This window comes from Dunckerocampus dactyliophorus, chromosome 6, assembly GCF_027744805.1.
Source record: "Dunckerocampus dactyliophorus isolate RoL2022-P2 chromosome 6, RoL_Ddac_1.1, whole genome shotgun sequence".
NCBI lineage: Eukaryota > Metazoa > Chordata > Actinopteri > Syngnathiformes > Syngnathidae > Dunckerocampus > Dunckerocampus dactyliophorus.
The window spans coordinates 21,277,585-21,304,321 of NC_072824.1; the positions used below are offsets into that span (position 1 = coordinate 21,277,585).

At 39.1% G+C, this 26,737-nt stretch overlaps 2 protein-coding genes across 2 annotated transcripts in view; both read left to right on the top strand.

Annotated features, from left to right (window-relative positions):
* Positions 1-1,994: 1,994 nt before the first annotated feature.
* Positions 1,995-6,752, top strand: LOC129182786 (histone PARylation factor 1). Its single transcript, XM_054779298.1, has 8 exons — positions 1,995-2,063; positions 3,598-3,781; positions 4,137-4,323; positions 4,551-4,649; positions 5,181-5,328; positions 5,866-5,953; positions 6,223-6,395; positions 6,494-6,752. Exons 1-8 carry the CDS (start codon positions 2,025-2,027, stop codon positions 6,626-6,628), a joined length of 1,053 nt encoding a protein of 350 aa, XP_054635273.1. The 5' UTR covers positions 1,995-2,024; the 3' UTR covers positions 6,629-6,752.
* A 1,470-nt stretch (positions 6,753-8,222) lies between these two features.
* The window catches only part of LOC129182783 (ankyrin-2-like), a 104,857-nt gene continuing 86,342 nt past the window's right edge, over positions 8,223-26,737 (top strand). The window contains exon 1 of the mRNA XM_054779295.1: positions 8,223-8,602. Coding sequence (XP_054635270.1) covers positions 8,477-8,602 — 126 coding nt within the window. The 5' untranslated portion in view covers positions 8,223-8,476. The remainder of the gene's footprint in view (positions 8,603-26,737) is intronic.

Sequence of the window (26,737 nt, forward strand, 5' to 3'; positions counted from 1 at the left end):
GCAGTTAAACCCTCGGTGATGTGTCCATCTCACATGGCAAATCCAGAATGCATTTTTATTGGTAAAAATAAATTAGATTTTTTGGGGGGGTTGACAGACCAGTCATTAATTGCACCATGCCTTATAAAATCATCATTAACTAATAAAATTACTTATGATTCCATTCATTCACCTTCTGTCTTTTGAATAAGCATTTTTCTATCTTTCACATGCACTTAATGCTTTGGGCAAAAAAAAATCTTGTATAGCAAGTTTCACACGGCAAAAATAATTTGATATTAAGAAAGTATATACCTAGCCAATTCTTATAAAGATATTTTTTGCCAAACATTTGTTTTTACTAATAACCAGCTGAAAACCTCATTTTTTACTATTCTTCAGCAAAAGATTGAAAATATTGTCTTAAATTAGGAATAAAATTAGTTACAGATTTGAGAGAGTCCATCCATCTCCAATCCCGCTCATCATCATTAGGGTTGCAGGTATGCTGGAGCCTATCCCAGCTGACTTCGGGCAAGAGGCGGGGTACAGCCTGGACTGGTCGCCAGCCAATCGCAGGGCACATATAGACAAACAACCATTCACACTCACATTCATACCTACGGACAATTTAGAGTCACCAATTAACCTAACATGCATGTTTTTGGAATGTGGGAGAAAACCGGAGTACCCGGCGAAAACCCACACACGCATGAGGAGAACATATAAGCTCCACACAAAGATACCCAATGGCGATTTGAACCCAAATCTTCCCAATCTCCTGATTGTGTGACCAACATGCTAACCACTAGGCCACCGTGTGGACTCGATTTCAGATAGCGTTTTTGACAATAGGTTGTCTTAAATTAAGGGAATTTTAGATATTTAAAAATGTTTGCTGCACGATGGATAAGTGGATATAGCTGTGCAATCAGGTGACCTATAGGTTCAGACCTCCTTTGTGGCATCTCTATGTGAATTTTAATACCTGTTGTTCTCCCCGGATACTCTTGCTTCCTCCCACACTCCAAAAATATGCATGCTGGGTTAATTGGAGACTTTAAGAATTGCCCATAGGTGTGAATGCTTGTTTCTCTATAGGGAAATCTCTGTTGAAGACCAATGCAGAACAATATTCCTAAATCTAGAACACATAACATTTAGCTTAAATCTAGCCTCATAAAAGCAAATTTAACCTCAATTTAGGAATCTTTTAAGAGCATTTGGCTTAAACATGTTCCTTAAATCTAGCTATGTGATACGCACAACTTATTTAAACTTAAACCTGATTTCTTATTTTAGGACTCATTAAATATTCTTAAATCACGAGAAAAATATTCGAGGTATAAGAGTTCTAGCCAAAGAAATTTTTATTACCTCATTGGCAGACTTTTTTTTTGCTTGAAATAAGGAAAATTGTCTCATTTAATATAATTTGGGCTTATTTCAAGTACTGTATGGCTGTTTTTGCAGTATAGGGCAGGCACTCTTAACCTGGGGTTGATGCAAATGAGGATTTCACAGGTTTCGCTCGCTATAGCGTCAGATAAAATTGAACAATTCCATGATCATGATTGGTCCTATTTTTTTGCATAAAATGTAGTGTTTATATATGTGTATATCTTAAAGTAAACAATATATATATATATTGTTTACTTTAAGATTTGTGCCGCAGGTGACCTAGTGGCACACCTCACAGTCTGGACTTTAGATTGTCATAAACCCTTAAAGGTGTTTTTTTATTTTATAGAACCAGCGTTGTTAATGTTATTTTACTTATTATGGTAATTAAATGTTAGTTTTAAATATACTAAATTGCTATGAAAAAGATATTAATTAACAGCGTCCTGTATAAATGCATTCTACAGTATATGAATATACAGTATGCTAAATGCGATAACTGGATTCAGGGTTGCATTGTTGGAGAATATGCAGTTACCTATTTTGACCTCTTGGGGTCAGTGAAGGAAATGTCTCCTGGCGTAGTAGCTGCAAACTAAATTCAGTAGAAGAAGAAGTCGGTCGAGCTGCTACGGTGGAAGAAAATGACAGGGCGCGCGAAAAGAAAGCTCAAATCCATTCAGGTACATTTTCGCCGCCATAAACGGTATTGTTCGTTTCCAGATGTTGTTTTTCAGTGAGTGCAGTGGTAGATGTGTAGTTGTGTTGTATTGGATTCCAGCACAAATAATTCAGTGTAAAATGGCAAGGTGTTTGGCATGCTGTCTGCACACAGCGTTGCACAAACATGGCAGTAGCTGCACAGCACACTGGTACGATGCCGCAAAGGGAAAGAAATAGATAAATAACGACGCATTTTTTAAATGGACCGTTGCATGAATGTAACACTTTATATCAGGGATACCGTCCAAAGTAGGTATTCCTGATATAAAATGTATCCCCTGCCGCGTGAACGCGCACAACTGCGGGAAGGCGAAGCGGAGTTTCCTTGTTTAGCTTGTTTATCTTAGCTAATTATAAAAAAAAGTGGATTGCTACGATCATGCTTTGATTGTCACAGATGTTTGGTATTGTAATACGTGACATTTTTGCCGAAATAAATGCGTTTGATTCTGCACATTAAGTGTCGACCAAGTTAATAGCATTCATTGCACCGTATGCCAATATCTTCTTATCCTTCTTCTTTTTATAATAAAGTGTAGTATGGCGATCAGCCTGCTAACTAAACGTAGGATAAATACTCCGTGTGCTAGATTGAAACACGCTTTAATTGAACTTTTAGGAACAATCTGTTTCTGATACAGTAATCTCCAGTATGTGAGCATTTGAGCACACTTCCAGATTCAATTTCACCTTTTCACTCCAATTATAGGCTGTGATAAAATACCAACAATAATCGTTCACTGTAACTCATCCTTTCCACGAGGCATTAGATTTATATATCAGAGTACAGTATTTATTTTTAAAATCCGCCCTCTGTTGGTCATCTTGAGCAACATCATCGTATTTATTCAGAAATTGCCAACACGGACATGTTATGATGCACATTATTTCAACCTGCCTGACTGTGTCTGCTGCATAAAAGCCCATCCCCGTTCTCAGGTGGTGTACTCACATCATATGTGCTTTTTTGGTACATGTTTGTGATCATGCATGACAAAACCTGTGAATTGGGAGTAGTTTCATTAATCACAGCTAAAGTTATTGGGGGTGCATATTATTTCAGCCTGTTAACAATGCCTGATAGAAGCTGTATCCCCCCCCCCCATAATCCTCAGATTTATTACTATCATCATATTAATTATTCTGTAGCTATTTGTGATCATTTATGAAGGAATTTGTGAATTATTAGTAGTTTCATAAATCACAGGAAGTTATAGGGGACACATATTATTTCAGGGATACTTAATTTGGCACGACTCCGGCTATGAGACACTCGTGACAAAATGCAGTGTACACTACCGGTATGCTAGCTACACTCATATAATACACTGTGTTAAAAACTGCAGGGAATTACATCTTACCTGGTTTGTAAAACATCATTTACTGTAGATGCTTTTTTTCAAAGTAAAAAAAAAAGCATTGAAACAATATCCTACAAACAATTCTTACATGAGTCTACGTTTGAACTCTTCTGTAATAATAATGTGTTGTCAGGAGTCGGGCAAAGGTAACAGAGAGGTGAAGAAACCTCGTGCTGATGACTTCAAAGCCACGTCCACATCTGAAGTGTCTCCACAGCAACGTGATGAGATCCTGCAGCTCTACAAGCTGCACATGCCTGAAGACTTCTACCATTTTTGGGACTTGTGCAAGGAGCTTTGTCCTGATAACCCCTGTGGTAAGTTTAGAATGGTTTTATGGTGTTACCAGTGAAATAAACTCAGCAAAATTATATGTACATTTTTGACACACAATAATGTGTGTGTGTATATATATATGTAGTATATGTGTGTGTACACTGGTAAAACGAAAAAGTGTTTGCACCCTGCTGATTTTTTTTTTTTTGCATGTTTGTCACACGTAAATGTTTCTGATCATGAAACAAATTTAAATATTAGTCAATGATCTAATTAGGCAAAATTCCACGCTATCATTGTCCAATTTTCTTCTGGGCCTCACTGTATGTAAAATGTATATTGCAGACACAGAATGTTGGATAAGAGCATCACTACATTTTCAATGTATTTGTCCAGGTGCGCTGAAAGACACACTCGGTTTACAGCTGGTTGGTCCCTTTGACATTCTGGCTGGAGCTCACCGAAACTGCAAGAATCCCTCCCCTAACTTCCACCTTCACTGGAGGTATTTCTATGACCCACCAGAGTTCCAGACCATACTGCAGGGCAATGAGGAAAGCCAGCAACATATCGGCTACTACAGGTAGTTAAACATATGCATTCATGCCATTTTTATACTTCTGTAAATGTGTTTTTATTGAGTCACTGAGAAGGGACTGTTTAATTGTGTAGATTTCGGTACTTTGTTTGCTTCAAGAGGTTCCTTAATTTTGTAGCTAGTTGTTTTAAAAAAAAAAAAAAAAGCAAAGTGAGAGAGCACAGTCTAGTTGTGAGAGATTGATTAGTGTTTTGTTTTCCAAAATTTTTCAGAGATATTCCAGACTCCCTCCCTTCCTTTGTTGGGGAGAATGAAGCCAAGCGTGGCTGCACTATAACACAGATTGGAGATAATATCTTCGCTGCGGTTCAGTGAGTATTGATAAAGCTGTTACCAATTCTTGCTTTGTGTTAAACTTAGCAGCGAAACAGCACTTTTCATCATTGGGAGTTTCAATACAAAAAACACCCCTATAGTCACCTTTACCCTCCTATTATTATTCTTTGTTTACACCACATTGCTAATGCGCAGGCTCCAGGATCACTGCAGGGACATGAGACGGCCATGGCTGCATAGCATACTAGTGAGCTAACTAGTTAGCCTCCAATTTATTTATTATAAACTTAAGAAAGTGTTTCAAATTGAGTGGAGAAGAAAGACAAAATAAGAAGGCAAAAAAACACTTCCAACACTTACCACTTCCACACGGAATAGGAGAACTTCTTTTCACTCTATCGTGTCGGACATGCCATTGCTGACTACATGCAGTGTGATGGTCCTGTGACATAATGTCAGGTCTCATCAATGTTTTTGTCATTACTGACGCTTAGTGGCCAGGATACTACATATACAGGTAAGCTCTCATTTAGTTAATGTTTGTCTTTTCATTCACTCCTCCACAGCCTGTTTCTGTCGAGGAAGAAGAGCGAGAAGGGCAGTCGGAAAACAGGGGATTTTGAGAGCCTAGAGGCAAAGCTGAGAGAGCGATCGGAGACTCTGAACCTCTCTCTAGAACAGAAGACCAAAGGAATGAAGCAGCGGGACAAGAAGGTAGCTAGCACATAGAAAGTTGAATTCACTAATTACAGTTCTTTGCAGAAATCTTGGGCCAACAATAGCTTTGTTCTTTTAATGACCTTAGTCACACAGTAAACACTAGGACAGATAAAGTTAGCAGAATTACAGAACAAGTACAAAACTGTAACTACTTTTAACCTTGAAGTAAAACTTCAAGGTTGGCAGGTCTGCTTGAGGGAGGACTGCAGTTTATGGTGTGACATTCCAGTTAAATTTACTAAAGGATTTACTAAAATACAAAACCTAATGGTAGCATTAGGTTTTAATTCATGACTGTATCTCTACTTACGTACCCCTTTGTAAAGTAGCATGAGGAGACTGAGTGAATCTTTATTTTTATTTATTTTTGTAATTGTTTTTATTTGATGTATTTACTATGGATTAATACTTTTGCGTCATCCTTCGTGTACACTAGCTATAATAGCAGATCCCAGGTATTAGCATTTAAAATGTGCATGTGGGTGTTTTATGTTAAGCAACAAATGAGAAGGCAACACTGATTTTCTATAGGTGGTCACCAAAACGTTCCATGGTGCTGGCATTGTTGTGCCTGTAGACAAGAATGACGTGGGGTACAGAGAACTGCCAGAAACTGATGGTGAGTCTTTAAGAGTACTGTATATATCGTATTGATCTGAATATAAGATGGCCCTGAGTATAACACAAATCCACTTTCATGACTTTTATTGGAAAACCTGCTGGTTTTCATGTATAAATCTGTACACTCCTAATACAAGACTTTTATTGGTAAATAATGTCATATTTGGTTTTAATAAAATATTTCTTATATAGCCTCTTTGTGGAGAAGGACTTGCTACTTCTCAACAATTTATGTTATGTTTTTTCCCCTCCTTCCTCTGCATCCAGCTGCTCTCAAAAAGATCTGCAAGGCTATCACTGATGCCCAGAATGATGAAGAGCGCATCAGAGCTTTTAAACCTATCCAAGAGATTGTCACTTTTGTTCAATTTGCCAATGATGAATGTGACTACGGCATGGGCTATGAACTAGGAGTGGACCTCTTCTGTTTTGGATCACACGTGAGTAGTGTGAAATGAAATAATGATAAAATGTATTTTGTCACTTGAAAAAATGTGGTCCAACTTATGTCATGAATTGTCTCGTTTCTCCTTCATAGTATTTCCACAAGGTTGTCAAGCAACTTCTGCCCATGGCCTACAACTTACTGAAAAGGAACTTGTTTGGAGAAATTTTGGAGGCCCACCTCATCAGCCGTAGCCATGACAACCTGGACCAGCTCTCCTCTTGTTAAATATGTCAATTCCTTTACCATTTTCCGCTTGATGTCATCCCATTTTCTACTGTTTGTTAGTGTTTGTCACTAATTGGTTATTTTGGTGCTGCTGTTTTTAATTGGATCACTACAGTTTTTTTCAATGTCAAATAAAGTATTTTTTATATTTTTAACAATTGTCCTCTCTGATTTCTGTGACTACGGTACTTAATCTGTATTGTGTCTTCTTATATTGTAGACTGACTGACTAGGCAATTATCTAACGTCATTGATTCTCAAAATGTGGTACACATGCTGTATCTAATGGTGATCAGAAAAAAATACAATTAGAGACATGGGAGCGGCATGGCTCAGGTGGTAGAGTGAAGGCTGCGAGTTGGGTCCTCCATCCTTCTGTGCTCATGTCGAAGTATCCTAGGGCAAGATACTTAACCCCAAGTTGTCATCAGTAGGTAAATGTGCAAGCAGTGTCAAAGTGCTTTGAGCACCTTGAAGGTGGAAAATCGCTATACAAGTGAATGACCATTTACCATGTTGGCCTACATATGAAATAACTAAAGAGTAGCTGAAATTGAATTCAAAAGTCCCTTATACCACTACATACAAACCAGTTACCCACAAATACAAGTCAGGTGCATTTTATGATGAATATAATAGCATGTAGAGTCAGAAATAAATGCATCTGCATCTTCACTTAAAGAAATATATATACTTTTGAATAGTTAACTGGCGACTGATTTTGCAAAAATGAGAACGTCCCCTTTAAGCCATGAATTGTTTTTGTCTACTCATAACATCTTTCTATTCATACATCTTTCCTGGGCTCTCTAAGATATTGATTTTTCCCTGTCAGCCGTCATTATATCAGATGCTCAATGGAGAGAGCCAGACCTAAGTGGGGGGCTTAAGGACACAGAGAAGTTTTCTTTTAATCTAAACTTAACCTTCCTGTTGTGAATCTACTGTACTGTATTTTAACTATGATTTTTTTATGTAATAGGACAGCTCATGCAATTCACTTAACTGGCTACGGCAGCGGAGGACCTGAGGGGAAGTCATGTTCTATCGGAAGTATTACAGAACTTCACTGATTTAAAGTAAACAAAATCGCTGTGGTGTATTAATGTACCCATGTATAATCACGTCATATGGAATGTTGGGTAGATATAAAAATGAGGACACTAAGATAATAATAGATAAAAAAAACAGAGTCAGAAATTGTACTTAATGTCTAGTTGGTGGGGATGAGTACTGTGAGTTACTGAATGTCCCTGAAAGCATCATCGATCATGCAGCGTTTCGGGGAAGATGCAACAGAACGCAAGCATAACCAGTAATGCACTAGGTACTCTATGGTGTTGCATTCAAGTTATATCGGAAGTATTACAGAACTTCACTGATTTAAAGTAAACAAAATCGCTGTGGTGCAGTAATGAACCCATGTATAATCACGTCATATGGAATGTTGGGTCGGTATAAAAATAAGGACATACTGTAAGATAATAATAGAAAAAAACAGAGAGCCAGAAATTGTACTTAATGTCCGGTCGGTGGGGATCAGTACTGTGACTTACTGAATGGCCCTGAAAGCATCATCGATCCTGCAGCGTTTCGGGGAAGAGCGTCAGAGGCGCGTTCACGTCCACACGCTGAGGCTTCACAAGACAGCGTCTCATGAACACAGGAAGCCTTTAAAACAACACTTGCTTTTATCCCCCAGTCCCAGAATGGACACCACCGACCCTTGTGGATTCTGAAGCCCGCACTGACGTCCATCTTGGACCGGCTAAAGGACCCCCTCCCAACCCACAACCCCCTTTGACCGCCTCACTCCGGCTGCAGTCAGTCACCCAAGCCAGAGACAGAATGTCTAGTAGCCCCGAAGATGCTCTCTCCAGGGGCGGCGGCTCCGACCTCAAACTCGCCTCTTCGAACAACACATCACCGGAGGGTACACAGCCGCTGCCGCTGCACCAGAACCGAATAAGGCAGGTGGGTGTCATCCGGCCGTGGGACCTCCAAATGATGCTGTGAAAGGCGTTGCCTTGCCTCCTCACATCTGCGTAGCTTTTGTAACATGGGCACTCAGTTTTTGTAGTAACATTAACATGTAGAAAAATTGCATATTTACAGCGAAAATAACTGTATTAATAAATGTTTCAGGTCAGTGTGATAATATCCATGCAATCCAGTTGTCATGGCCGTCAAAATAAACAACACAAGGCCTGTATAGTCACCATTAGACTCTAAGGGAGGATGTTTGGTACTATGATTTAATGATAAAATCTTGCATTTATGTCTAAACAAGGCCTGTATTATCATCTGTATTTGTGTTATGTATTTTTGGTCAGGTCTGCAGATGTTTTCCTTCCTCACACTAATGTGATTTCAGTAATGGACACTTTACTCCATCATTATAGGGTGGGGCGACCGGCTGAGCTCACTTACTTCAGTGCAATCAGGAGACTTTAATATAAATAGCCTTGAAATATTCATCGATATGATTTCATACTTGAAGTTTTGAAGACATCACAAAAAGGAAGGAGCACAGTGCTATAGCAGATACCTGTAGCATCCTACTAGGTGTGGTGTTTAAAAGATGTGTGGTTATTAGGGGTGTAACGATTGATTTTAATATTGATTTGATTCGTATCATGATTTGTTGTTGCCGATACGATTCAAGGACGATATTGGTTCATTTACAGCGATATGATCCGAAACGATTCAGTAACTTTAAATTGATTCAGTAAGTTTTTAATCAAAACTTCAACAAGTGTGACTCTGAAATAAATACCTAGATACTGGACAGTGCAGGTGAAGTTTCCTAGATTCCCGCTGTTTTTTGTAAGGGTATCAGGTTTAAATTAATTATGGATATAAACAAACAAGTACAACAACAGCTCTTAACAGTAGCTTTACCTGCTACTTGCTACTGCAGAAGGTGTCTGGATGATCAGCGTTGTGTGAAATCCCATGGCGCCTTAATCGGTGGCTGGAGAGATTCGCCGTGTTGCCATAGTATTTTACCTGACCAGCAAGCGACTTATTTAGAGCATCTCCCTCTTTGCAAACGCCAAATTGTTTCCACACACTGGACCACAGTGGTGGCTTAATTATTTCTCGCTCGCGAGCTTGTCCTCTGCCGTCCGCCATGCTATGTTTTGTTGTCTGCTGGTGCGTGGCGATGACGTCACACACAGGCAGACTGAATTGAGTAACGTTTAACGCCTTTATCATTAAAGTGCTAAAAAAAACACACATCCATATAAAGCCTGCCATGCTTAAATCAAATGCTTTATTTTCTAGTATTGATGCAATCAATTGATTACCTTTTAAACAATGTTAGATCGATATATGTTGTCCAGAATGGCAACTTGCCGAAAACGTTGAATCATAAGACTATTAATTAATACATCAATGTAGTAGATGTATCGTTACACCCCTACTGGTTATATTATCAACCAGCAATTTGAGACTTTTGAGAGGTTTGTTGTTTGGGCCTGTGGTTAATCATTAACCGCACTCTTGTCCGCACTCTTGTCCTATTGTAATCCTAATTAATGGTAAACCTCTTGTCACATGGAAGTGACAAATCTCTTATCAACTAGTTAATGGAATGCATTGTGTTTCGTGTCAGTCTTTAGGTACACTGCAGGTGTCACCCAGATGGAAGGGTACCAAAAAGTGGTATGTTACACGATTGGTACGATATGGGATGTACAATATATCACAAAAGTGAATTAACCACTCACATTTGCGAAACTATATTACAGTCGTCCCTCGCTATATTGCAGTTTGAATATCGCTCCGTCACTATATCATGGTTTTAAAAAAAAAAATCATAAATGATCACTGTTTTGTGGTTGACTACGGCCTATTATTAGTCAATAAATACTGAGATACAAGTTATATGTGGCATTCTGGTCACGAGGCATCAGTAATGTAATGAGACATGATGTTAGATTACATTACCTTTACCAGCAGAACCGAGACGACATGCCATGGCTGAGATCGAATGAAAAACAGGTTCTCCACTCATTCCGTGTAGAAGTGGTAAGTTTTTGGCATTTTTGTCCTTCTTCCCCACTCTGTTTGAAACACTTTCAAACAGAGTAAAGAGGCTAACTAGTTAGCTTGGTAGCTTCCTATGCTAGCGGTGGCTGTCTGTTATGTCCCTACAGTGATCCCGTACAATTGTGGCGTAAACAAAGAACAATAGGAGTGTAAAAGTGACTATAGGGGTGTTGTTTCATGTCTACATGGCTCTAATAATGGTAAAAAATATATTTAGAAAGTCATAAACATGTTTTCTATGCTCTAACTACGAAAATTTTCCATTTATTAATATTGAATCCTACTTCGTGGCAATTCGCAGTCAGGTCTGGAACCAATTAACCACGATAAACAAGGGATGACTGTATTGTGTATTTTTTCAAGAGACAATACAATAGAAAGTAGCCTTGGATATAGAGTACTTTAGAGTAGCTTGAATAGCAGTATTGCTATCCAGTGAAAATGAGCACAGACAAACACACAGCCATTATTGTCTAAATCAATGTTTCCTAACCTTCACTGAGCCAGGGTACATATTTAAAATTACAAAAATCTCACGGCACACCAAAAATGTTGTATGAATGACAACATGTGGATAGAAAGGTTAATTATGTGCCCGCTGTCATTGAGTGGACAATAATTTAATTGTTTTGCCTGTACATTGCTGGCATAGACAGATGAACAAAGATATTATTTGTAGTTAGGGATGCTCCGATCATGGTTTTATGCTGCCGAGTCTGATACCAATCATCCAGGACCGAAATCAGTCAATACCGATAACGATCACATGGATTAATTATACATTTTTCAATGTATTTATGGTGAGTGCTATTGACCAGGGGTGCCGCACAAAGGGGAAAAGTCCTAAAGGTCCAAGGTCCTAAAAAATAGGTCAATTAATTAATGTAGGTAAAGTAATTAATGATTAAAGGCGGGGGCAACGTGATTTTTTTTTAGAATTCCTGGTTGCACCGTTGCTGTTAGCTGTATTATACGAAAAAAGGAACCATAAAATCACCTTCATTTAGACAAAAACATATTTTACTTACTTTTTCAAGAGAGCATATATCACTTGTGAAACTTATAGAGGATGAGACGCCTTCTTTAAGGAGAGTTTGGATTTTGGAGGACATTGAAGCTCTAGCAGGACTTCCAGGTAAGTGAGAGCGCACTCAGCGAACTCGGTGTCTTCCACCGCTGAGAAAGGCTGGTCATCTCGTCCAAGGAATTCACCTCGGAAAACTCGGCATACTCCATCAAGTGCTTGTTTTTCAAATTCTATATTAAATTAAAGCTTTTTAACGTGCTACCCACGTGAGATTGTGTTTGTGGCATGTGTTGGCAGGTAACTTCCACACGGCAGACATAATTGTTTTTGTTTCGGCACGCGTGAAGGAAAATGGGAGGAGAACGCTACCCAAGAGACTACACTGCACGTGGAGATTGCTACAGGCTGCAATAGTACGAGTCGCAGGTGATCGGCTTTTGTGGTCGTCACTGAAAGGCATTTATCGGCATATGCCTAGCATGTGAAATCGGCCGATACTGATTAGTGGCCAATCAATCGGAGCATCCCTACTTGTAGTAAATAAAGAATACAAATTTTCTTACCAACTAAGTGAAATTGGATAATTTATTGTGGTACACCTGATGATCTCAAAAGGAACACTATGTAATTTGCTGCGACACAGTGGTGGGGAATCACTGGACTAAATAGCTATCAATACAAATGAGTACCGTAGTTGTATCTTGCCTACAGTTAAGCATGGTGGTGGAAGCGTCATGATCTGGGGCTGCAGGAGTGCTGCAGGCATTGGGGAGCTGTGGTTCATTGAGGAGAAACAATTAATTCCAGCATGTATTGTCACATTGTGAACCAGAGCATGAACCCCTCTCGTGTGAAACCGCATGGCAGTTTTCCAACATGGTAACGTGCCCAAACACATCTCCAAGATGACAAGTGCCTTGCTGAGGAAGGTGAAGGTGAAGGTGATGGTGTGGGCAAGTACAGTATGTCTCCACACCTGAGCCCAATTGAGCACCTGTGGGGGATCCTCAAGGGGAAAAAGGTGGCGGAGTGTAAGGTGTTTCACATCCAGCAGCTCCACCATTGATGTCATCATGGAGAAGTGGAGGATTAAGGCAATGCTAGATAACAGTGGTGTTCACATTAAATATTGACACTTCTGGCACAATTTTGACATTTTCACTGTGAGGTGTATTGGCTTGTGTTGCCAGCTATTTAGACAATAATGGCTGTATGTTGAGTCTTTTCAGCAGATAGTAAATCTATACTGTTATACAAGCTGTACAGGGACTACTCTAAAGTATACTGTACATTTTTATTTCTATAATATTGTCCCGTGATGATACAGTATATACTATAATAAAAATGGCATTACTTGCTAAAATGTCTCTTTTGTACGCTACTGTAAATGAAACTGATGTTGCTGAGTTGTCGGCTGAATTTACCAGTGCACACATTTTCAGTGTGAATGCGATGCTATTGCGAGTTGACAGAGTTCCGTAAACATGATGCATGTGACCTAGGCAAAACAGTAAGCAAACAGAGCTTGGTCCATATAAAGAATGTCGTCATCATTCAGTGTAACAGTATTGGTCGGTTGTGTAAAGAAGAATGACAGCATGAAAATAATTGTTGGTTTCCACTTTTCAGACTTTCTAGAAGATGTTGGAGGCTGTGGTATTTTTTTTGCTCACATTTGTGATGGACCTAATGTTGTTATTAGATGGAGTTGAGGTCAGGGTTCTCAAGTTTTTCAACATTAAATAATCCAAACGTGCCTATGGACCTTGCCATGAGCTGCTGGAACTGAGAAGGGCCTTCAGCAAACTGTTCCCCCAAACACTGGAAGCATAATTGTCCCAAAGGCCTTGATCAGATGAACAATTATGACGTGCAGGGATTTAGGGGTTTAATCTAACGCGTGATTGCATAATTAATAGATAAAGAGGTTAGTCCTCATGCTTTTTGCCCTGAAGCATATCTGCAGTCTGATGATAATAGCTATTCACAAGCCTGTTATTATTTGGTATGTTAAGATAGACAGGTTCTGTTAGCCAAGTTCTTCTCATATATTTTGAGATGGGTCTTGACTAGACAACATGACCTATTTCATTATTGCTAGGAACTTTCTGTATGATCCCACATGCACCAATTTCCCGCCTTATACTTTCATCTCTGCAGCCTTTCCCTTGACTCGCTCCTCTCACAGCCTGAAATGGTGGCTTGTATTCTTTTTATTATTTGTCCTTAATTTCTCCTTGACATTGGCTGGCTTACCAATTCATCCATCACTTCCCCTCTCTTCATCCCTACTAGTCCCTATCCCCCCCGCTGTGCCAGAGGGGTCAGATTTCACTGCGGCCTTTTAACGTTTTCATCTCCTTTTACTGCTGATATCTGCACCTATTTGTCTCACTGTCTTTCTCCGAAGGAAGTGGTATTCTGTAGGAAAGGAGTTACTGTATGTTGGATCCTTGGACTTCATTACATTAACATTCATTAGCTACAGCCGCATGCACAGCCACATAGCCAGAGCAGTCTTACATTGTGTGAACCCAAACAGACAAATTGTGGTTTCTAAAATAAGAAGTCTAATGGTACACATATGCACACATTAACACAGTTGTATTTACTGGAGCTGTAATGTAACCACAGATATCCATCGACTGATGGCCACCAGCACTGTAACAGATGTGATTAAGATGTACATCAAATAGATATGCTTATATACAGGGATTTTTGGGACCTAAGACAAATTCTAAAATGTTTGGGCAAATTATTTAAACTATTACTTAAAGTCTGACCAGTGTAATGGGGAACCTGGGATTTTCTTGGCTTTGTTTGCACTGTACGATCACACTGTGCCACATGAAACTATATGTTATTTTCATTTATTGAATACAAAACGGGCCGCACGGTGGTCGAGAGTTTGCATGTTGGCCAACACAGTAACAGCCTGGAGATCGGGAAGACTTAGGTTCCATTCTCCCCTGGGCATTTCTGTGTGGAGTTTGCATGTTCTCCCTGTGCGTGCGTGGGTTTTCTCCAGGTACTCCGGTTTCCTCCCACTTCCAAAAACATGCATGTTAGGTTAATTGGCGACTCTAAATTGTCCATAGGTATGAATGTGTAAATGATTGTTTGTCTATATGTGCCCTGCGATTGGCTGGCGACCAGTCCAGGGTGTACCCCACCTGTCGCCCCAAGTCAGCTGGGATAGGCTCCAGCATGCCCCCCCCCGCGACCCTAAAGAGGGGAAGCGGTATAGAAAATGGATGGATGAATACAAAACAAAATGTTGAGGGAGGTAGTGTGAACTCTTGCTGAAAAGTTGAGACTTTTGTTGTTGTTATTTTTTTAGCCCTTCATAGGGTGAGGAGCCATTGGTACTTACCTTAAACCACATGGACATAGACCACATTTTTGGCCCAACCAGTCAGAAAGATAATGACCGTAATGAAAAACTGTATTATTAAATGTAGTGAAAGAGAAATATATTACACTGGCAGTTGATCATTCTTATTTTGGGGGAATAATTGGCTAAAGTACAAACTTTTTGGAGGGGGAGGGGGGTTCCTTCCTATGAAAAAATGCACATTTGCAAAAAAACGATGTGCAAATACTAAAGCAAAATGAAATCATGAATAAATGTTAAAAGAACAGTTCATTAATTGATCCAATATAAGTAGTAAGAGTTCATTTGTTGGGTAATGTAATGGCTGTTATAGTTTGCTATGTAGAAAAAGAAATCTTAATCAGTCTTCCTTTGGAGCCACTTCTGACGCAGTGTGCTGCAGCAGCCATATAATCTGCCTACATCGGAGTGTTCAGTGATATATGAGGCATATATGAGGAAAAGTAATAAAATGCCTTTTTGGAGTCCAGAATCTGTGTGGTGCATCTGCCTCCCTGTCTATATTTGCTTGCAAACGGCATCATGTCATTCTGGAACATGGGCTGTCTACTTGGCTTTTACGGTACTTCATAACTGGGGTGGCCTAGTTATATCAGATGTCTTCTTCCTTTCATGAATGTTTACAATGAGGGGAGTTGTAAATTATTGGCGTGATGTTTTTAGCATGAACCTAACTTTTGATAATGGGCTTTATTTTACACATCAGGTAAAATATGAATTAACTGGTCACAGATATAGGGAGCATAGATAAAAGAGATAATGGAGATTTTCCAGAGAGGGCACTTGTTTTCGGACTGGGGGCAGCAGCAAGCATTTAAATGTTAATTATTCATTATGGCCTCCTCTCTGTGTTTCCTGTTGGACATGAGCAGAAAGACAGAGAGGTGTGGCTTGTGATCAATGGAATTCTCAGAAGCTTAGAATCTCCTTACATGATGATTGAGACCTTCCATCAGAACAGGCATCATGTTTAGTCAGCCCAAAGCGGATCTACTGGAAAGATGAATCCTAATTAAGTGTTTTAGTGTCTTCTCTCTCACTAATAGTCTGCCTTCCACAGTGTGTGTGAGGTGTCACTCAGCGTTCCGGGTATGACTGTGCACTGCAGTGAATATTAGGTCACATGCATTCGCGATTCATGATGCATTCTACTATGAGGTGAAATCAGTTAATGCCTCAGTACACTTTTGCAAGGTGATGCCAGATGAGCTCAGCATTCAGTTGGGGTTTCACAGTCTTTTTTTACAAACAGAAAGAGCATTCAGACTAGTAATTTTATGTTAATATACCAATATATATACATATATCAATCATCAAATAAATTGAAATATTAGTCAATGACAACACAATTGAACACAATATGCAGTTTTTAAATGAAACTTTTTATTATTAAGGGAGAAAAAAAATACATAGTCCTGTGTGGAAAAGTGATTGCCCTCGAAACCCAATAACTGGTTGGGCCACCCTTAGCAGCAACAACTGCAATCAAGCGTTTTTGATAAATTGCAGTGAGTCTTTTACAGCGATGTGGAGGAATTTTGGCCCACTCATCTTTGCAGAATTGTTGTAATTCAGCGACATTGGAGGGTTTTCCAGCGTGAACCGCCTTTTTAAGGTCATGCCACACCATCTCAATAGGATTCAGGTCAGGACTTTGACTAGGCCACTCCAGAGTCTTCATTTTGTTTTTCTTCAGCCATTCAGAGGTGGACTTGCTGGTGTGTTTTGAATCATTGTCCTGCTGCAGAACCCAAGTTCGTTTCAGCTTGAGGTCACGAACAGATGACTGGACATTCTCCTTCGGGATTTTTTGGTAGACAGCAGAAGTCATGGTTCAAGTCCTGAAGCAGCAAAACAACCCCAGACCATCACACTAATACCACCATATTTTACTGTTGGTGTGGTGTTCTTTTTCTGAAATGCGGCGTTACGTTTACACCAGATGTAATGGGACACATACCTTCCAGAAGGTTCAACTTTAGTCTTGTCAGACCACAGAGTATTTTCCAAAAAAGTCTTGAGGATCTTCAAGATGTTTTCTGACAAAATTGAGACAAGCCTTAAGGTTTTTTTTGTTCAGCAGTGGTTTTGGTCTTGGAATTCTGCCATGCAGGCCGTTTTTGTCCTGTGTCTTTCTTATGGTGGAGTCATGAACACTAACCTTAACTGAGGCAAGTGAGGCCTGCAGTTCTTTGGATGTTGTTGTGGGGTCTTTTGTAACCACTTGGATGAGTTGTCGCTGCGCTGCGTCATTTTGGTTGGCCGGTCACTCCTGGGAAGGTTCACCACTGTTCCATGTTTTTGCCATTTGTGGATAATGGTTCTTATTGTGGTTCACTGGAGTCTCAAATCTTTAGAAATGTTTTTATAAAACTTTTCCAGACTGATAGATATCAGTTAAGTTATGTTTTAACGGGGGTCAATCACTTTTTCACAAATGGCCAAGTAGGTTTGGATTTTCTTTCTCGCATAATAATGAAAAGTTTCATTTATAAACTTCATTTTATGTTCAGTGGTGTTGTCATTGACTAATATTTGTGTGATGATCATTTAAGTGTGACAAACATGCAAAAAAAAAAGAAATCAGGAAGGGAGATGCATATATATATATGTAACCTTTCTCTTTCAAGACCCATATTTGGAAGTATTTTAAAACAAAATGAAGCACAACAAGTTTTCAATATCAACCACAAAACTAAATAGCTAAAAACAAGATAACAAAATAATGTTTTTGCTTTTTCATTGGAATTCTCTGCACTTTTTCTTTAAACTCCATTGTCAAATTGAGCTTTACAGATGCCATGTCTGCTCTGAAAGCGCTGTGTGCGTTGGAATAAAATGTCCACAGTGACACATGGTGGTATCATGCATAGCAAAGGCTATTACAGTCTGCTAGTTACACCACTTGTAAAAAAGGAGGCATCTATTTGGGGTGTGGCATTTATTTAGTGGAAAAACCCGACGATTATTTGGGGTGTAATGGTGTTTTTCAGACAGACCCTCCATCTCGATCGTGCCAAATAATGCAAATTCAAACAATTTCCGCGAATTATGTGCAACTTCGGAACTTTGTTGTTGGACGGCAACACATACCTATTGTGTTACAATCGTTGAAATCCTCTTCTTTTTGGGGTTAAGGTTACGAAGAACACATACAACATTGACAATAAATTTGTAAAATTACAAACTGGTTATGTTATTGAAAACAAATAAGCCTCAAAAGATCACAACTTTTGCCGTAACTTTTTTAAAAAGTACCGCAAAATCAGGCATTTTAGGCCGCAACAATTTAAAAAAAGCCAACGAAATCCTGGAGGGACTGATTAGAGTGGAGGCCATGATTTTTTTAATATACCTATTTATGTAATTGAGTCACTTTTACTTTTGATCCATATCACTTCATATTAATCAACACCCATTGTCAGTTTAATCTGTTCTGTTGTAACAAAACAATATAATAAATTAAAATTCACTTTAGGGGGCAGCATTTGGAGTACAGCCATACCATTTAAAGTCTTCCTTGCGTTGGCATTTTTATATATTTATCTCGTTTCCAACCGTCATGACACTCATAACAGGAATATTGATCAGTATGCAGGAAGATGCTCGTTGAGCCCTACTGGGCTCAGTGCCTCCCCTCCTATTAACGGGAATGGCAAACTGGCATCATGCAAAGTTACCCGAGGGATTAGCGCCAGCATTATTTTAAAGGCAGAGCCATATATTCTTATAACAACTATCATGTGAATAGACGCATGTTTTGCATTATACTGATAGCATGTAGTGTAATTCATAAATCATTTTTGATGGAGATGTTAATTGGAGCATTTACCATTCATCCTTTCAAGTTATTAAGATCCTAGATTGTTGCCATTATGGATTTTGCAAGCGATTAATTTTTTAGTCTTTGTGAAGGCGTCTGCCTTCTCTGAGGGCTCTTGTAATGTTCCTCAGAAATAAGCAGGGTGAGGTAACATCTACATATTTTCTAATACTGGTGCCAATCTGCACTTTTGAAATGGTGATGGTGCTTAAACGGTGCCTGAACCAGGATTTAAAGAGAGGACAACATATGTGTTTTTTCCAAAAACAATACGTTTTTATTTTTACTGAATTTTTGGACATGTACGTTTAACAGAATAGTAATTTACATACTTCAGTAAACTCAATAAAATTAAAACCACTGGTAAGTAAGAGCTTCACTAATATGACATAAAACCCAAAACAAATTGTCATAATTATCGCAGCAAACCAGCAGAAATACAGAACATTGGGAATGAGAAAATCCATACGTTCCACTGTTTAAGTGTGTACATTCTGCACAATTCGAGCAGAAATTGATAATGGATACACAATTCTCACTAATACTGTTATAACTGTGTTTGCAAGTTAGTCTTACTTGCAAGGGTCGTGTATTAATTAAGCAAAATGAAATTAGTGGAAAGTAGGTATGCTCCGATCAGGGTTTTACGCTGCCGATTCCGATACCGATCGTCCATCAGTGAATCACATAGATTATGGGTGCAAAATTGATATACTTCTCACAAACAGCTGGTAAGTTCCACATTGGCAGACATGATTTTTTTTGGAGTTTGGCACGCTTGTGCAATGTGAAGGAGAGTGGGCAGGGGACGTTCGCTACAGGCTGCATGCTGCAATAGCACGAGCCAGAGGTGATGTGATCGGCGTTGAAAGGCATTTATTGGCGTATGCAGATATGTGCTTTTTCACGGAAATCATCCGATATTGATTGGGGGCCAATTGATCGGAGCATCCCTAGTGGAAAGACCTGCTTTTGTTGTAATGTTGATGTTCAGAATTTCGGTGTTTATGACTTTACCTTGTCGTGAATGTGATCGGTGGATAATGAGGAAGTGTTGTGCTGTTGGTGTGCAGAGCGACGGAGAAACATGTGAGCGAATTTAATCAACACGATGTTGGAACTGCATCTTCTGCTGCATCTTCTGAGGTGAAGTACAACCAAACATTTGAGCTGTTTGACCTGAACATTTTAGAAGATGCTCATCATGGCCTGCGCAGATGTTAAGCTAATGTTGAGCTTTACACCGTCACAACAACTGACTTGGCGGTAACTATACCTCACTTTTGCTTAAACTACTAATCTAGCACAGAAATTAGGCAACAATAGTGTATTTGTTTTTCAGTATGGTTACTACCGTTTATGTCATCACCGGGGCCTTTATGGTCAAAGTTGTGGTATGCATCCCTACAAATACGTAAGGTGTCATCTGTAAGAAGTGAAGGAATGTATTTAAAAATCTGCACGTGTTGCATATTTGGGCTCCTCTGGACTACTTTGGTGTAAAAAAATAAAAAGAGGACTATGGCCTGATGATGTAGCAAAAGCAATCAGTTAATGCGATGCTCTGCCTGGAAGGCTCCTGCTCATCCGTCTGCACGCTAGAGAGCCTTGTTTACTTGACGGCAACAGCACTGAAGGACGTCTTGTTACTGATAATGTCATCCATCAGATGTTTTTGTAGAGTGTGTATACACTTGTCTATCCTAACATGGCTGCTACAAGGCGTGGTCCTTCTTGTAATTCTCTCCACAGCTCATTCTCTCCAGGGGCGACTCATGTGCCTCCATCGAGCCCTCAAGGCCAGCCCCCCTCCTACTCTCCCCTCCTCCAGCCTTGTCTCCATGTTGTTACTCACTGTGCGTTCGGGTGTTGTCCCATGGGGGCTCATGTCACACACAGTCTAGATTGGATAGTGCGCACTTTACATGGTTTACAGTCTTGACCTTTTTAAGTGTTGGAAAAATGACATTTAAATTATGTGTGAATGCAGGCATCCATTACGGTCTGGAATCCTTTCTTTGCAATAGCAGATATTCATTTATGCTCATATTTCAATATTCAATAGCTGTAGTCTTGCCAAGTGTGACATCATCTTTGTAAAAGCCCAGCCATCTCTTGCACACCAAACGCACACTACCGCACCCAGTCCACTCATCTATCTACAGTATATTGTTACTGTATATATGGTTATATCTTCTCCTTGAATCAAGCATCAGTCATGTCATGCAGAGTTCAGCTGTAGCTCACAATCAATATCCCGAGGGGTGGCGAGAGTGAGCTGTGTATAAATTCAATTGGGTGCTCCTGTGTCTCCAACATATTGTATAATGTGTTATCTTACACCAGATGGAAGTCAGTTTCAGAATCTTAGTAAGTTCTATTATTATACCTGTGTAGAAAAATAAAACAAAGGAATAGTTTTAGGAGAAAGGAGATACACAAGGAGATCGAAACCACTCTGGCAGCTCAATAGGGAGCTGGAGTCACTCGATATGAGACACAGATAAACACCAAAAGAGAAGCAACTTACCTTGGTACATTTCTATGCTGTAGGTCTGGAGGGAAGAGTGGACTCATGGTGTCCCCTTCACAAAATGAAATACAGTATATGAGTTGTTTTGAAACCAAATTTGACCAGAAAAGGTGAAAGGTTAACTTCACAGGACCAGAAAGGGCCCTCATTCACTATAAACACACATACATACAGTATGTTTTAAACCGCAACTTTACTTTGAAGCCATAGGTAGGAGACGGGTCTTTCTCAATTATTAATAATGATAATAATAACAATAATACACTCACTGAGGTAAGGTAAGGTAAGGTAATAACACACTCACTGAAAATCTCAAGTATTTTCAAGTCTTCAGACTAATGTCCGAGTCATTGATGTCAAAATCCAAGGCGAGTTGAAAGTCTTTGATGATATTGTCAGGTCAAAGTCGAGTTGAAAGTCATCAAAATTGTGACTCGTCTGACTCGAGTCCAAGTCATGTGACTCGAGTCTACACCTCTGCTAAATAGAAAAAAATATTTTTATTAAACTTTTGCTCAGTTGAATTTATCAGAAATCTCAATATAATCCAGGTAAAAGTGTCAGACAAGCAGCCTGTGAAAAATAAAGAAAAACATTTTTTTTCAACCAGCTAAGCTGCTATGATTTTTACCTGCTATGTTTAGGCAGTAAAAATGCGAGCAGAACACGCCAGAAAATATGCTCCAGAAAATCATTATTTCAGAGAATGAACTATTCTCTGATGGGAGGCTCACTGTACCACACTTTGAAAAACCCTGTTATAAGTGACAACGAGAGCGTATATTTGGTTGCATTTTGACAATAAATTTTTTACTGTCTACAGTATCTAGCAACTTGAAAAGGCTTCTTTCTACCAAGAAATACTGACTGAGACAAGAAGACCTCTCTACACCAGGTTAACATAATGCCTCACTAAAGCAAACCAAATGTAAGCACTAATGAAAAGTAGCATTTGTGACTGAGAGCAGCAGTGAGGAGAGTGTTGAATGTTGTCGTCATACACAATGCATGGACTCTCATAGTCTAAATGAGTTGTCTTAAAACAAGATCCTCTCTCTCCATTAAATGATGGAGGCATTACAGTACAGTATGTCTCTGCCAGACCTCCATGAGCAGAGCTGCACCTCCATTAGTAGGACAGATCACACACAACATCAGGAATAGCCACTGTAAACGTAGCAGCTTTTTGGACTATTTTAAAGCATAGCAGTCATTGCTTTCTTGTCATTGTGCAGGCAGAATTTGTATTCTAGTTCATGTACAAATGATCTAAAAATAAGGCTACAAGATGCTTAAAGTAGTGTTGCTTGGAGATGGAGCACTCTTTGAATGTGTGAATATTTGCTTGGTTTGTTGTAGTTCTTTTGGGAGGTGAATTTCCTGAACATTCATTGAATATATGTATATACTGTATACATATATACAGTATACATATATATATATATATATTTAGTGTATATATTCTCTGTCCATCAATGCCTATAGGGGTGTAGATGGATGATAAGCACACAGTCAGTCTGACCTTCATACTCAATATTTCTTATATCTTTGTAAAGGCTGTCATTAGACCACGCACCTAATAGGAGCATATTCCTCAATTTGTTACATTGTGCATTGTCCTCAATGCAGTTATCTCCTGCAATGAAAAGGCATCAAATTTGTCATTTTCAGTGGATAGTAAATCTATAGTGCTGTGCAAGCAGTACACTGACTACTCTAACGTACAGTAGAAAAAGCAAAAAGTGGGGCTTGTGAATGGCAAAAAGTAATGGACAAGCAATTGAAGACACCCATAAATATGTCCATCAGCCATGCTGCTGGTCTAGGCACTACCTACGTAACATTAATTTTATACTATCATTCACATAACACAAACCAACAGGAGGTCATCCAACCAAACGCCCACCTCACTCATGGTGCAACCATGAGGGGATGGCTACTGTGCAACTCAGTGTGCTGCCTTTCAATGCAGTTACGTACTATGCTGACATTATGTAATTCATTAATATATTATATATATTTATAAATGATCAACAAGGTAGGGTAAATGAGATGGGTTTTCGCCCCAAAAAAACATTTTGATCAAAAAATGTGTACATTGGTGGAGTCGCAAATGCTGAACCGCGAATATGCAGGGAGCCACTGTATATCCCAGTTTAATTTCTATAGTATTGTTGCTTGAGAGGATAGACTGTATATGGTTGCTAATATGTGAGCGCTGTACTCACTTTTGTGAGATACTGTAGTTAGTCAAATGTGTGTCACCGAGCCCCCACGGCCTGCCATAACACACAGGCAGCATGTGGGACTATTATTGGATTAGCATACATGCTAATTGAGCCATTCATTGATTTTTCCATGTTAAAAGTGTGTGTGAGTCAGACCTTTTATAGTAACCATGATCATATTTTATTAAAATTCCAAAACAAGGCACATGTTGCAATAAACATTGTGTGCTACATTTACTGTACACAGACGACCATTGGGATAAAAACTTGTAAACAACAAAAAAAGGATTTATATTTTGTTTTTTTAACAAATGCGATTTTAGTGTTTAGTGGTAAATTAATTTTAATATTAGATACATTTATTACATTAACATTAGATACATTACCAGCTTGAGTAAACAATGCCATTTACTTGTTTCAAAGTAGAAATAAAATTAATAGCCAGAGTACAGTACAAATTTTTGGCCCGGCCCTCCACAAAATTTTCTGCTTCTCATTTGGCCCCATAGGAAATTGCCCACCCTTGTACTAAACAGTAGGTGAACTTTTCTAGATAGAATTTTCACCAGCAGGGGGTGCTAATAGCGCATGCCTTGAGCCAGCCCAGCATACAGTAACAGCAGCTAATAGTGGAGTGATGCAGCATTTTAGTGTCAGCCATCATCAGTGAGATATTCTTATTTTTGTTGACTGAACCTTGTGACAATGATTGGACAATGTGTGAAGCTGCATTGATGGTGAGATGCACACACACGCACCTAAACACCTCACTCAACCTGTCAAACCTTATTCCATCAATGGTCTGGAGGGTGCATTGCAGTTGAGATGCAGACCGACCCACCACACCACCATGCAAGGGGGTGTGGGGGACAGTGCAGATGCGTGCAAGCCATAATTGTATGTCCACTGCAACCACCCCCTGCGACGTGAGTGGTATGAGCCATATTCTCTGCTGGCTCTTAGAATAGAAGGACAGTGTGTACCCAATTTCACCCCTCCTTTTTATTCCTATACATGTTTGATATGTTTGTGCTATCCTCTTACATCCTCACAAGGTGGAAAATTGTTTGATATCATCCAATTATTGATGAAGAGTATTGTGAAAAGTAGTGTGAAAGTGCCCCGCTAAAGGAAGCGGGCTTTCTGTTTGAGCAGCCATTCAGAGTGATTTATCGCACCAGGGCCGCCCAAGCTGCTGATTCAGCACGCTCAATCATCCCGCAAATACGGTGATATGGGTCACATCCGGAAGAATAGCTTTCTTTTACTACCTCTCTAACTAGGTTACATTTTCATCTGCAGGTTGCAACAGATATTTTTACTGGGTTGTTTTCATTAAATCTTGCTGATAATTCATATATATTCACAATGCACTCCCATCGTAATCAGCAAAACTTGGGAAAAAAAATCATACCATTGTCATACCTTATCTGCGTTTCATGAAAGTTGCTTTTGTTAAACAACATAATGTGTGTTTGATCCAGATTTGACTCCTGTTTAAATTTAACTGGATAAGCCGATGTTACGTTTTTATACATTGCGGTTGCACAAATCAGTGGATTCATCCCACCCTTTCTTTGACTGTGATTTAATTCACGTTGCATGCCATCGGGCTTTTAATGCCATTTTTTTGTTGCTTTTCAGTGCGCTACAGTATCATAAAATAAACTGCCATTAAAAAAGTAAACATATCATTACATAAATAAACATTCCACTAAATAATTACCAATTCAGTTAAAGAAATATAAATGCCATTGAATATAAATGTCATTAAATAATTAAAAAGTCTATCAAATAGAAACTGATCATGAAACAAATATATTGGTCATGAAAGAAGTAATCCAAAATTGGTTGAGTACAATTATTTAATATTACGTTCCACAACTGACTTCATTATTAATTGATTTAACATTTTTCACATTTTAATAAACTTTTATATTAGAGTTACAGTGGTGTGAAAAAGTGTTTTCCCCCTTCCCGATTTCTTATTGTTTGCATGTTTGTCACACTTACATGTTTCAGATCATCAAACAAATTTTAATATTAGTCAATGACAACACAACTGAACACAAAATGCAGTTTTTTAAATAAAACGTTTTATTATTAAGGGTGGAAAAAAATCCAAACCTACATGGCCCTGTGTGAAAAAGTGGTTGCCCCCTAAACGTAATAACTAGTTGGGCCACCCTTAGCAGCAACAGCTGCAATCAAGCGTTTGCGATAAATTGCAATGGGTCTCTTACAACGCTGTGGAGGAATTTTGGCCCACTCATCTTTGCAGAACTGCTATAATTCAGCCACATTAGAGGGTTTTCCAGCATGAACCCCCTTTTTAAGGTCATGCCACACCATCTCAATAGGATTCAGGTCAGGACTTTGACTCGTCACTGCGCTGTTTTGGTAATTTTGGTTGGTCAGCCACTCCTAGGAAGGTTCGCCGTTGTTCCATGTGTTTTCCATTTGTGGATAATGGCTCTCACTGTGGTTTGCTGGAGTCCCAAAGCTTTAGAAATGGCTTTGTAACCATTTCTAGACTGATTTGCTTTGCTTTGCTTTTGTAATCCACTAACCCAGCGACTATAGGAGACTCACAGTTAAGGTATAAACCGAGTATTTACTGTTCATCCTTTAAGTTATTAAGATCTTAGATTGTTGCCACTATAAATTTTGCAAATGACTAATGTTTAAGCCTTGGTGGAGGTACAGTATCTGGCTTCTCTGCTCTTATCAGCTGAATGTTTTTCTCTTCTTTTCACCTTCTAATTTCCTCTCTTAAGCATTTATAAATGTTGGCTTCTCATGCAGCACTGTAAGGATTTTTAAAAAAGACATTTATTATGTTTTTGACACAACAGTAGAGAGATTAGCTTTGGCCGTAGCAGTAGTTTGGCTGTTGGCTTGAAGCCTCAGTAAACCCCTTACACACTAAACACTGTATACGCACATACAGTACAATCTCACACACACACAAACACAAATGCATTACAGAAGACACATTTTAAAGCCACATCTGTTCACATAGAGAAGGGGTTTTGTGTACATCTGGAC